Source organism: Vidua chalybeata, chromosome 10 (assembly GCF_026979565.1).
Source record: "Vidua chalybeata isolate OUT-0048 chromosome 10, bVidCha1 merged haplotype, whole genome shotgun sequence".
Lineage (NCBI taxonomy): Eukaryota > Metazoa > Chordata > Aves > Passeriformes > Viduidae > Vidua > Vidua chalybeata.
This window is the reverse complement of record NC_071539.1, coordinates 19,762,257-19,776,457: the sequence shown is the minus strand read 5'-3', so window position 1 is coordinate 19,776,457 and position 14,201 is coordinate 19,762,257. Positions and strand designations below refer to the sequence as shown.

General features: G+C 39.6%; 1 protein-coding gene across 2 annotated transcripts in view; it reads right to left on the bottom strand.

Annotated features, from left to right (window-relative positions):
- Nucleotides 1-14,201, bottom strand: part of STAG1 (stromal antigen 1) — a 165,017-nt gene that overhangs the window by 61,054 nt on the left and 89,762 nt on the right. For both annotated transcript variants that reach the window (XM_053952242.1, XM_053952241.1), the window contains 4 exons: nt 11,113-11,189; nt 7,941-8,145; nt 5,104-5,255; nt 948-1,021 (listed from right to left, as the gene is read on the bottom strand). In XM_053952242.1, the coding sequence (XP_053808217.1) occupies nt 948-1,021; nt 5,104-5,255; nt 7,941-8,145; nt 11,113-11,189 (508 nt within the window). The remainder of the gene's footprint in view (nt 1-947; nt 1,022-5,103; nt 5,256-7,940; nt 8,146-11,112; nt 11,190-14,201) is intronic.

The following is a 14,201-nucleotide window of genomic DNA, read 5'->3' as shown; positions in this document are numbered from 1 at the left end:
CTGGCTCTGCATACCCATCTTCCTGCTGCCAAGGAGCTCAAGGCTTCCTGACCATAAACCAGGAACTTTCTTTGCATGCTCAGGTACTGAGGAGACACTCTCCAACCCCACTGTACTACTCACACTCACACATTTGTCAAGTATGAGCACCTTCTTGGTTTCCTGTGTGCTTTTCTCCAAATTACAGTCTGAACTATGGGTTCCTCTTCACCTTCTAACCCTCTTCTCATACACCCTTTTTTCCTGCCATTTTCCTAAAAGATTCCGTAAGTTATAAACCTTTCAAGCAGAACTGAAATCTGAAAGGTTAATTGCATAGTTTGGTGCCCTGGAATTTTATCTTTTGATTTCAGCAAGTCAATTAACACTTAAAGAGTTGGTTGCACCAAGGTGATGCAGATGCTCTGAGGCATCTTGTGATGCACAACAACCCTAAATCTATTTTAAAAGACTACTGCTTTCTGGTAAACCATATTCCAAATTTGCTGTTTACACCCAAGACATACAAAAGGAAATACAGGCTGGAGGACAACTGCTATGCTATGATACACAGTAATTATTTGATTATTCTTAAGATATGTCATTTATGTGCTCCCAACATGGACAACTTTTCTTTTCAAAATGCAAAGATTCAAAGCCCATGTCTCCCACAACCCTTTAAAGCTGTCTACTGAATTAAAAGAAAGTTCTGTGGATGGCTCTATTGAATAATTATTAGTAGTAATATTTTGTAAAAAATATTTTGTAAAAATATTTTCTAAATTATTGTAAATTATTGAGTAATTAATTACAATTTGTATATTCTTCCATAACTTCAAGTGTTTTTGACAGTGATCCTGCAGCATCTAGAATATTACATCAGAAGAAAATCAACCCAGAAACTGCCCTTGACTTTCCTTATGAACACACTTTGTTAGCAGAGCCTACTGGAACATGCATTTTCTTACCGGTATCTATGAACAAATATACCCTTAAAAATAGAGTTCATCATATTTTCGATTTCATCTTGGTTTTCTTGTAGCTGTGAAAAACAAAACACAAAATAAATAAAAGATCATTGGTGATTATAATTTGGTATTCTACAATTCCCTATTGGGAAACCTTAGACCACCTTGGAAGAGCACTTGAGTAAATTCACAATTTCTGCTTTTCCAGCACATGCCTATATTGTGTGCATATACATACAAATATTTACATTATATATGCAATATCTTAATGGAAGAAAATGAACATTCACTACAAACATCAATTTAGTCTAATTAATTCTTTGAAGTGATCATAAACTTTTGCTACTGAAAATGAGACAAGTAGAGACAATGTGTGCAGTAATTTCAGCAGTGCTGTGTTCACAGGGAAACACAGAGCTGAATGAATGACAGCTGCAGAAACAATTTAAAAAATTAATGTCCTATTTAAGAAAAAGAGTTGAAGACTTTCTCAATCTTAAGTAAAAGACTGTCAGTTGCTTGAACTTCAGCACCCACAATAACTGGGTTTCAGAAGCAGGAAGATTTCCAGGACCGGAGCACATCTGACATCCAGGCCAGGCCTTAGCCCGTAAGAAACCAAACCCAATTCCAAATGAAAAGGTGTTATGAGCATGCTTTTATAAATAAGAGCACTTTTTTAAAAAATCTTTTCACTTCCTGGGTAATATGAGCACGTTTTACAAGTACTATGGGAAGCTTACCTTGTGTCAATTAATATGTTAACACAACTTGGAATTAATTACAGTATTCTCATACTGTCAGATCTTGTACTAAACTAAGTATAACTTAATTACACCTAAATGCAGCTTTGTTAATAAGATGACACCAATTTTATCCAACCAGTTTTTGGAGCAGCCATCGTTCTTCCATCAAGGTGTTCATTACAGTCCAAGTACAGCATCACAATGTAGGAATGTAAATTTGTCCACACTCTCACAGCAGGAAAACCACAACAGAGCCTTGCTGCTGGAGTGCACATATGCATAAAATAATTAAACCTGCATAATTATGGCTGTATATATTTAACAGATAAAAGGTTTTAAAGCCAGAAGCAAAATTGTGATCAGCTGGTTTGACCTCCTGCATGGCATCAGCTCTGAAACACTTTCACCTAAGGGCTTCTATTTTTCAGCCAAATATTTCTACTGCATCTTCCAGGTACAAGCTGAAGTAGCTTCAGAACTCAGGGAGTGAAGCCTCCCAGTTCATTAAAGCATAAGGAGGTGCTGTCTTCATTTTGCATGTGGAGAAACCAAGGCATTGAGGGCTCTTGACTGAATTGTCAAAAGGCTGCCAAAGAAACTAATTTTACAGTAAAAGGGATTATGTACAAAGGGAAGAGCTGGGTCCACACCAGCTCTGCATACACAAACCAAGCATATTTAGACATGGCCTCTGGGAAAAGCACGGTTTGCAGCATCAGCTCAACCCAAATATGCACAGACTAAATGCTTGTTTGAGAATTCATAACCCAAAGGGGACTGTGAGTTCCTAATCACTCCTCAACTCCTCACTCCACAGGCAACAGACAGGGAAACATCCACAGCAACATTGGAGGTAGAGACAGCCTAGCACAGGCTGTGCAGTAAAATGAGGATGGGAATGAACCAAGAAGCCTCAGGAGGCATTCTGAAAAGCTACCAGAGCTCACAGAGAACTCAGGGAATGATTTCTTGGTATAAAACCACACCACAGAAGACAGGTAGGAGAGGATGGACTTTCTGAGCCATGAGAAAGTTGAGATTCTGAAAAAAGTGCACTTTGACATCTCTCTGAGTGCAAAGTGAAGCAGCACAGTAGAGGCCTGAGCAGCACAGATGAAGGGACAGCACAGATGGCTTCCTCCCTCTTCTTCTGCACAGAATTTACAGTTCACTATGAACATGGTAAATTATCATCTGGTACAAGTATCCAGGTGTTGGGGCACAGCTGGTGTGGAAGCAGAATCAGAGATTCAGTAGGTCCATGTGAGATCCCTTTTACCTAACATTTAAAGGATATCATTCTCTAATATATTTTAGATTCAATAATGAATTTTCTCTGAAACTCTGCTTTCTGTAGTTTCAAGTTTTTTAAATCATGCACTTGAATCTGAGTGCTTAACTTCAAGTATCTTGAGAGAGAATCTGTGTCTTGGGATTCCTGCTTTTACCAATGCAAAAATGATTTAACACTCCCCCTCTTAAACTGAGGTAAAAAATGAGGGAAACATTCTCTTGCTGACTCTGCAAGCAGGTTTGGAAGCTGAAAAAGACATGTATGACAAACACAAAATTTGAATTACTACTGGCAGATACTAAAAAGACAAATTTCTCTGCTTTGTGGTATATTGCTACATAAATAATCCACTTGAGTTGAAAATCTCATTGATGAGACAGAGCTCCATGCATGGCTCTCCCACCAGGCCTGTAGATGATGGCCTGAGAATGAAACACTTAGGAAGTGCTCCATCTCCTCTGCTTCAGACTAACCTGCCACACTCAGTTAGTGAGCTGTCTCTCAATCAGCTCATGAAGACCATCACATGCACGTGTATGTGCTCAGGAGGGGTTGTTAGGATGGCACTTCATCAAAGAATCAACTGAGGAAGTGCCAGCACAGAATGCCACTGTCAATTCAGTGTATTTAAACACTGGAAATATACAGTATTATGTCAGGAATTCTTCCACAGAGCATTAAGTAATCTAATCCTAACAGATCTCTTCTGCCCAGGTGCCCCTGGTGTGCTTAACCCCATGGACATACTCAATCTGGCTATAGCCAGGCAATGCTTTGCTCAGCTGTCATGAGCAGTGAGATGAGAGCCCCTGAAGGCACAGAGCCAAAGGTAAGGACTAAGAAATGCTCCTTCTCCTGTCAAGGCTCCCCAGCCCTGTGCAGCCTGGGCATCCTTGCTACAGCTCCCCAGAGAGAGGATGTCCTGCTGCTCTGAAAGAGTGGCTGGGGAATGGGTCAGAGGAGTCCCCAGCCACAGAGCCACCAGCCCAAGGTAATCTGTGCAATTAGTGCCTTTGTTCTTTGCAAATTCAAAGCAACAGTCAACAAATGTGGAATACAAACTCTGTTCCAGCTATTTTGCTTTTAAAAATGCTTAAGAACTCACATTCAATTTAATATTTAATTAAAAATGTTTCTCTCACTGTTTAGGCAGGAGAGATTGTTCTTGCATTGTATCTTAATGCATGCTTTTCAAGAAGTATGAAAACCAAATAAAGTTGTGCTACAGATCATAGGGGTAAAATAGAAACACATAATTGTAATTATCCCCAGACAAAGACTACAAAGTCAAGCAATTCTGAGTCAAAGTTACACCTAAAGGAATTCAAGGTGCACACAGACAAAGCACCCAGACATCTTTAATTGCCAGAGTAAAACAGTGGTGGAGAAAATTCAAAACTAATATATTAAAAATAATAAATTTAAATCTAAGCCATACAAACTTTGATTTTTCAATTTCTCTTATGAGTTTTACTTGGCATCTTTACACATTATGTTTGTTGTATGTGTATTAATTTTCTACTTGTCATCTTTAAATTTAAGTACACCTCTAAAACTGAAATTTCCTGTGATATAATACTTTATTTAGGGATGATTACAGCAACCTTCTAATGGTTTTTCTCACCTAATGCCAGGCTGGTACTTACTAAAGGCGACTTTAATGTCTCCCTAGCTCCTTCTCCCTGAGAACAGGTGCTATAGCCTCAACTCCACAGTGTTTCCTGAAAGCAGCTAAAAAAGAAGTAGTAATGAGACACTGTGGAATAACTGCAGTGATCAAGGGGAAAACTGGGCAGTGCAGGGAGGGAATGTGTGATCCTCTTGTCAGAATCTTTCTGCATCACCAGAACAGTGACTGCTTACAGTTTGAGACTCTTCCTGCCTGGTCATTCATAGAAGCTTGAGAACAGAATTCTCCTTTGCGTGCAGAACAGCACCACAAACTCAACTGAATGTGGCAGTACAGGATTTAAGTAGTCTGCTTGAGATCACACAAACACCACTGCAGAACTAAGTTCTTTTTCACTGTGGTACTCAAGTCACAAACCACCCTGGGCTTTCTGTTGGAGGGAATGCATATGAACCAGGAAAAAAAAAATAAAATCTTTTCACTTGCCTCTTTTCTTTTCTGAAGCAGCAGCTCCAATCTTTCATTAGCTCTTTTGCCAATCATTTTGTTTCTCTCAGCTTCATACTGCCTCTGTGTATTGTCCTGATGAATGCTCAGGTTTAAGGCAACATTCACAAGAGCAGTCATAAGCTTCATAGCTGCAAAGGCACAAGACAGATTATGACTCTTTACCTGTAGTCAGAGCTCAGAAAGTATTTCCTCAGCAAATACTCATAGCAAAAAGCCTCTCAACCCTGGCACAGCCATCTGGATAGGCACTTCCACCCAGGCAATACCCAGGTGATTGGCCCATAGTCAGAAAGCAGAGTCTATATCCCACACTGAGCTGCAGGCAGTGCTCCTTGCTGTCTTCTCCAGATGAGCTCTGAGTGCACCAGGGAGCCAGCACCTGAGCCTGCAGCATCAGGGCACCATGAAGGCAGCTGCTGGGGAGCTACAGCCATTTCTGCATAGAAGAGTGCCAGCAGAGATGGCTCCACACTAAGGGTGACCTTAACCAATGGCTGCTGAGGATGGCTCAGTTCACAAGGGACCACAGCACAGCTTCTCTAAATGCAGGTCTGACATTGCTCTAAAGTCAGCTGTACAGCCAAATAAAAATGCAATTTTTATTTTCACACATGCTGGATATGATAGTGTTCGTGTCTGCTTTTCAGTACTAAAATTTATTTTTACAAAAAATATGAATAAGGGTCTTTCCCAAGTTTTGTGTGGTTACATAGTACAACACATTTTATGTTATTGAAAAACCAGCAAAATAATGCAACAAACTATCACATCCTCTCTGCATGCTCCTCTAAATGTGCAGCATTGCTTCAAGGTAGAAAAGAAACCACACAAATGGAGAGGTGAGGCTACCTTGGATTGATTTACACTGCTATAGCTCAAAACTGGTAATCTACAGGTACTTCTTCCTACAATGAATCATCTCTCACTTTCAACTGACTAGCACAGACAAAAACTGAAAACAAGGACCTACAAACACTCCTTCAAGAAAAAATGCCAGTCTATAGGCAGATTTTCAAAAACTTGATCAAGACTGAGCTCTATGGCATCATGTTGACCTCTGCTCTTTGGGGCTGCAACACAATTAAATGTGCTAAAAACAACTTGAAGGAAATTTGTAGAATCAAAGCAAAGCCTCAAGCTTGTCACATCAAGCAAATAAATAAATAAATGGCATGTATTATCACTGGTAAATTTTGAGATCTTTGGCAGCTCCCATCCATGATGTTATGTTATATAAATGTGTCATTAATGCAAGAAGTCAACAGTGGCTGAAATAACTGCAGTCCGTTGTGATGAACCTCAGCTTTAGCATCAGCTTATTCTTGCTGCAAGCTTCTAGCTACAGAATCCATTCCAAACAGTGGTAACTCTTTAGTCTGCAGAGCACAGGTCTTGGGAAATAACTGTTTTAAGTGCTTCTGTTTCCTGTCTTTTAATCAAGCCCCTCATACTTTCCAAACATTTGCCCTATGCAATGATGGACCAATCAATCCCAGGGACTGGAGTGCAAACCTCACTCTATAAACTCTTCCCTAAACCAATCAACCACAGTCTGAGCAAAGAGCAAATCAAAACCACCCAGAACTGCAGACAGCATCAGATGGAAGGGAACAGAGTTTAAATAACAGGCATGGATTTCCAGCAGATTATCTAGGCTCAAAGAGTGTTCACCTTGGCATACTGAATTTGAAGAGGAAACTCCAAACCTGGAAGCTAAGCCTGCATAATTCATGGTTTTACCATCCCATTGCTAAGTATGGTGAAGATATTAAGGGAATGTGTTTTCAAAGGAGTTCAGTCAATGTGAGTTGAAGGGTTTGGGTTTCACTTTTAAAATCAAAATCCACTCAAATCTAGAGTTGTTTTTGCAATATCACTGGAAATTTGCCTCTTCAATTCATAAGAAGAGATGAAATTTTAAATAAATTCTGATCGTATTTTTTTAACACTGGGTATTGGTACACTCGAAACTGAAAAAATGTGTATGAGGCTGACTGTGGAAAGACTAAATAGTAATAAATACTGGCCATAGAAACATTCAGATTATGACAAATGTCTGCTCTAAGAGTTTCAAATATCTGGTATGATCTATGAACCCTGCAATAAGACCGATTTCTTATTATCTGACATGACCAGCTGTAGACACCTACACCCAAGCCAGCCACTCTGGTAGTGCTTTGTAATTGGGAAGAATAGTTCCTTGTGGAGAGCAATTCATCCCTCTTAGAGAAGACATCTCATATAGGTGTGATGAAATACACAAGGAAAGCCCATTTCTACTTAATGACACACCCAGGGCTTTCCTTAGGTGAGGCAGCTGCACTTGAAGGTGGTATGGCTGCAGGCAGAAGACAGGGAGCCCTACAACCACGGCCCAGTAATCCCAAACCTTATGCTTCTCCAGAAGCACAAATTATCTCTTCTGGTGAATGGAAACTCTTTTATAATACAACTGTCCTGACACTTCTTTAGAATAAATTTATACTCTAAAATATATAATTACTCCAACATTCTGTACAACAAGTGAACAATTAATAACAAAATACAAGACATAAGCACGTCACTCCCGATTCTCAGGATTCACTGGAGGCCCTGGGGATGACAGGAATCCCTAAGTGCCTCAGCAAGCTACTTTTCAAATAAAAAAGGAGTATTTTACGTATAGTTGTACCATATGTGGTACTTGGATTTGATGAAGCTTTCCACAGTTTTAATGTTGGTCAGGGTCCACCTCAATCCAAATTACAAGTGCTCCTGGCAGTGGATAAGCAGCAGCAAGATCTGTGACAGAGCCCTCCTGGGCACTCACTCACCAGCCAGCGTGCTGGTGTGCCGGAAGGCGCGGACCTGCGAGTCGGAGAGGCCGGTGAGCAGCGAGATCACCGTGTCCATCATGTACTCGTCGTAGATGATGCTGTACTGGCACTGCCGGATCAGCACCCCGATGAACTCGCAGAAGTTGGAGCGGAACTTCTTCCACTGGGGCCCAGGCATGGTCAGGGGATAATCACCACTGTCCTGCAGAACAACAGAAGAAAAAAAATCCAGTATTAAAGGTCTTCCCATTTGATTTATTTTAATGTTGGTGTAGCCATTGTGGTCTATGGTTCTAAAATAAACATCATCTTGTTCCTTCAAGCCAAAGGAAAATAACAAATAAAACCAACACATAATTCTTCAATAAACAAGGAGGCTCATTGGCATGAAACCACTTTTGCAAAGACATCATTGTAATTGTTTTTTACTTGCAGTATTGGCTCCGTATAGTCCAAAATAAGTATCAAGACCAAATTCTCTTCCTTGTATCCTTGGTTAGGAAGTGGGAGTAAAGGATGAGACAGGAATATTTCAAAGTGTTCAAGGTCAAAACTTTAAAAAAGGCTTGTGTGATTGACAGTTTGTGTCATTCTCCATCCCCACTTCAACTTCAGGTTAATATTATAATCAGCTGGCTGCCCCTCCCCAAAAACTTTGCTTTGCTCAAGCTTACAGCTGAGTACGGTTTACTCAAGCTTACAGTTTCCTTATCAGAAAGCAAGCACCACCCTCTTTTATCTTGTAAATGCAGCCTTTTTCTAGTGGTAAAACTTGCCTTCTGATAACAGTAATGGAAGTTTTACTACAGATTCATACACTTCATCTTCAAGAAATTATTAAAAGATTGGACTAGGCATGTTCATTTAACGCCTCTCCAGGTCTGCTCTTACTACCTTCACTATATATACTGCATTATAGGGAGACTGTTCCCCCACAATCAGAAAATGCTTTTTCCCCTCACTGAAAAAGCCTGAGTATAAATCTCCCTGACCACTTGATTTGCAAGCCAATTCCAGAGTATCCAAAACATCAAGGCAGTAATGCTTTGACGTGAATCTCTCAGCCAGCATAAGAAGTCAGTAGTACCAAAGTCACATCCATTTGTACACATTTATTCTGTGGTTTTGTGAGGAACAAACACTTTCCTCCTCAGGACTTATCACCCAGCCTGAAACATGCAAAGGCAGCAATGTCAGCACAGAGGAGCTGCAATCAACCTTGAATCTGAACTTCATAAACAACATCCCCCTACAGAAAACCCTTTAGCCATCACATTTAACCAAATCACACCCATTTCAACCACACCAAAATGACCTATGGATCTTTACATGTGAACTTTGATACATAACATATGCTTCCTCGAGGTGTGTGTATAAGCAATCTTTTGGAACAGATCCTTGTAATCTGAAGTGTTGTGTGTAACTACTCATCTCTGTGTGGTGTATTTTTAACCTACAAGTACGTATCAGACAACTCTTTTGAAAAGCCTATGAAGACTGTACCATGAACACCTCATCTGGCTGAAATGGGAAGAATAAATTTACAATAAAGTCACTTCATGGATCTTTTGTTCTTGAATACCAATAAAAATGGGATATATTAGTGATGCTGACACAATACTTGATGGCCCAGTGCCTAGAAAATTCAAAGTAAACCAAGTCTTTGTTCACCTGCCAGCTCTAGCACAAAAATTACGAGGGAATTCACCTACAAAACACCTGTACTCCTAAGCCAAGCAGCCAAACAGTGCAGCCAATGGATGTCCATAGAATTCCATGTCCCAAAGTGAACTTTGTGAACAAAGTTATTTCCATTGTTTAAATCCTGCACAAGCATTTCTCCACTCATGAGGAGGAAAATCAATACTTCAATCCCTGCTATAAATGCAAAATTCAGGCCTGCAGCCAGCTAATTCCTGCAGCACTCATGGAACAATGGGAAGTTTGGGATTTCTGGGGCACTGGGGGAGCTATTACAGGTGCCAACAGTTTATTCCAGATTTCAAAATATCCATTGGGTTGCAGCCTAGGACTAACAATTTTATGCTTTTGTACTTAACCCTACAAATTCTCTCACAAATCCATTCAAACGTTAAGGCAGAAGCTAGAAATGAAACTTTTTTTTAGAACTAGACATTCTGAAAAGTTTTAGGCAATGGAGAAAGAATAACTGCAACTCTTTGAGAGATGTTGCTTTCAAGTACATTCATAGGAAGAGGTTTTTTCCTCCTGTGAGAAAAAACTTTGACAGTTTTTAAAAACAATTTTTTGAAAAACACTCCCTTCATCAACTATGGGACAACCACACAACAAAAGAAGCACCCCTATGGCTGTAGTCAGGAATTAATGGAAACATTTTGTTGTTCAAGGCTGTGGCAAAGAAGGAAATTGTGTGTAAATACATCCTGAAAAAGAGCATTTCTTGTATTTATTATTTTCCTGCTTAACTTTCTGAATCACAGGCTTGGCATTCATTTAGAACAGGTCAGAGACACTGCTGTCCTAGAGAAATTCCTGCTCCAGCTTTAGTTTTCCTGACTAAACAAAATGAACACTCAGAATATTCAGCTTTTTATACACCAAAATCAAAGAAAACACAATTCAAAAATCTCAATGCTAAAAACCATTTACCATTAGGAACACTTTTATTTTGACAGAAGATACCCGGTCTGAATTGTAATTTACTTGTTTCAAACAAAATGCTCAGATCTTTTGAAAGAGTATTACTTTCTGTATCACTGTTCCAAAATGGTAATTTTCATGTCAAGTTCCTATTTGGTTTAAATTGCCATTTAAAATGCACAAAACATTAATTTGCACAGAGAAAACAGCAGAATACTGTAATCCTGTCTCATGAATCTGATGTGTCAAGAATCTGGAGCTCTTTGTTGTACAACGGCACTCCCAAGAGCTGAAGTTCAGCACCCAGAATGCCACCACCACTCTCAGTGGATGAGACGTCTCCAGTTGCCCTTCCTCCCTCCTCTGATGAACCTCCCTCTGCCCTGTTACTCTGCATCCAACAGCTGAAGTTGCTGCTTTGCTTGTCAGTGCAGTTTCCCACACTGAGACATTAATTATCCACTGGCCCATTGCATTTTTAATTTAAACCAGAAGTATAACAGTAATATAGTTCATAATGTGTCAAACAACTATTTGTGTACTCTACCTCATCAAATTCTTCTGTCATTTTCCTTATGATTTCTGCGTTTTGCATGTTCCTGAACATTTCAATTCTTACTGTACCTGTAATGTAATGAAAGAACAAAAGAAATGAACACAACATGGTTTTCTACATCAAAATATCAATGTTCTTCTGCTGCTAAACAAACAGCTCAGTGATACATATAAGAATATGCAGACTGCAACAATAACAGGAATGCTTTGAAAAAAGCTGTCTCTTGAAGAAGTAGGCAAAGAGAACTCATCTGTCCTGTAATGTGCTTTCAAATGAGGAATTGGTACCATTTTCCATCCTTCCACTCTTTGCAGCCAAGCAAAAGTGATAAAGCAGTGATAACCATGGAGGGCTTGTGTTATGTCTGCAGCTGCCCAAGGCTTTCAATTTTGTCTGCAAAATCAAATGAGCACCATCTTTCAGTTTCACAGACACTCCATGCTGAGTGCCCTGGATGACATATATTCAGGTTCTCTATGCACCCACTGGAAGTTTTCACACTGTCCAGCGCAGGACCAGCATGGTTTATTGACTGAGGCACGTTTTCCAAACCCAGAGGCTCCAAAGGGCTCAGCCAAGACATGAGCCAGCTCACCATCAGAAGCAGCAACTGTATCGCTGTTATTCTTTCACAAAGATTTTCCACTCTTCCTTGTTACCTGAACACTGGAGTTGATAGGATTAATTTTTCATTGTAAATCAAAGTTACTAGAACTTACCAGAAAATAACACAACACAATAGCTATAAATGAAAATTCTTGTGTCTTGATCAAAATTCAATCAATATACAAATAAAGTATTCTGACATATTATTGCCTCCTCAACTAGACACTATCTAAATGTCTAACCATACAACCCAGGGCAACATAAAGATCTTTTTTTTTGCTGCTGCTGCTGCTGCATGATCTTCTCTTCATCACTTCATAATCTTTTGTTAATGGAGGAAATTCAGAAAAATTAAGGAAACTGCAGAACTACAAAATCCACCCCAACATCATTAACGTTACAAAGAGTAAGTCCCTCAAGTTTTGCAAAAAGTTCAACTGGATTAATAAGCTACTGCATGGCTTCAAAAATTGAGACCATAATAGAAGCAGCTTAACAGCTAACAGTATTAGTCACTCCACAAAGGATAAATGAAGATAATTTTAATATACTAAATATTATGCAAATGTTTTCATTCTGGTATTTTATTCCTTAAAAAAGAGCATTAGAAATATATGCATTTCAAAACATGCAAACACAGTTAGAGCACACTGAGTCTCTCTACGTTAGTATGGATACAGTTGTACAAGGCAAATTAAATACTGATTTCTTGAATTGCCTTTGCTTCTTCCTGAAATAATACTTGTTATCTATTTCGTACTGGCTAATACTGTCAACCTCAGTTCTGACAACGGCAATTTAAATTTGTGCATGGTAATTTCCGTATCATTAACAAACAATTACTAATGCAATATATCAACATAAAACCAGGAACCCAAGAGAATACCACCAGGTGACAGTTGAAAATATATTTTCTCAGCTTGGAAATCATCTGTACATGCAGATATATTTTAATCTTTCTCCCAGTCCTGAAAGTTTTTTTTTGGCTAAATGAAGCAGTTTCCCAGTATGTCTCAGAACAGTGTACAGGTACAATTGCAAACCCCCTCTGCTGCAGGAATGCCCCTTTCCCCCACAGCATGCTGGTGTCTGCTGCTCTTCCCACTGGCAGCATACCCCTCAGTCAAAGAGGAACTTACTGACCTTTGCTATTTTACTGGTTTATGGCCCTGATGCTAATGCTATTCTTATCTATTCATGGCTTCTTCTAATAACCTGCCATAGCCTCAGCTTCTCTGCAGTCATGGCAATGTTTACCTTGCATGATCAGAACTGAGAGAGCACCATCCCTCCCTGGGCACTTGGAGGGTGTTGCTGATCCTCACGCAGAGGTGCCATAGCTGAGGCTGGGGAGATCCTCCAACACCTTCCAACAAACAGTGGTGCAGTTCTTTGGGACCAGGAGGCAGGGGTGTGCACACACCAGGAGACACTATCCTGACATCTCCCAGAGCTGCCAGGGTGGGCAAGAGCTCCACACTGCCAAGCGCTTGGAGTGGAGAACAGCACTTACCCACTGTCCTGTCCCATTCTTCCCCTCACTTTTCAGGACTCAGTTTACAGAAGTCATGGAAAGCACAAGGGGTGTTTCTGCTTATCTGGCAGTAGGCAATGGCCCTGGCCTGACTGCTTTTCCTTCCACCATCTCTCCCCCACCCAACCACAGCACAGTCCCATTTGTTTTTCTGGCAAACTCATTTAACACTGTAAGTATGCTACAAAGGCTTTGCTCAGATTTCATGGTGTTACCACAATATTTCAGCACTGCAGTGGTCAACATTATTCAAACCCGTAGTTTTTATGATTAGTGAAAAGCAAAATTTTCCCATTTTCAGGTGAATTCTTAAAATGCAACAGATTGTCTATAAAGTACAAGTGAGGAGTGGCATGCATCCCTGAAGTCTTTACCTTACTCAAGGCACTTCATGTCCTTTTCTAAGCTGAGTTTTACCTCTGCCATGAAGCTCTCACTCTGTATTTAGTGAAAAGAATTGAAATTGTCTTAATCCATTAAAAATTGAGAAGCCTATTTTACTTCAGGACTAAGTTCTCAGTTAAAACCTATTCACATATATTGTGTTTTAAAAAGTCTTCTCGATGACACTTATTTCCTTAATGATCAAATTCCAGTTTAACTTTCAGATAAAACAGGTATCAACATAATTTGTCAATAATCACAGCACCCAACACAACACAGCCTTTAAGAGTGAAAAGAAAAAACCCATACAGAGCACAAAACTTAATTTCAATGAGAGAAGTGAAAGACTAAAGAGGCCTATACAAAACTGGATGAATACACCTTAAAAAACCCTAAACTGTGTACAAAACCAGATATAGTATTTCTGAGAGATATAACACACCGTGGACTCAGTGTATTTAGAGTGAGAAGAATAACCAGTTTTATTAGTAAGCCCTGTAAAAGCAAAGCAACAATGAAGATCTTCAAGAGATTTATAGGATGCAAAAGCCCTCAA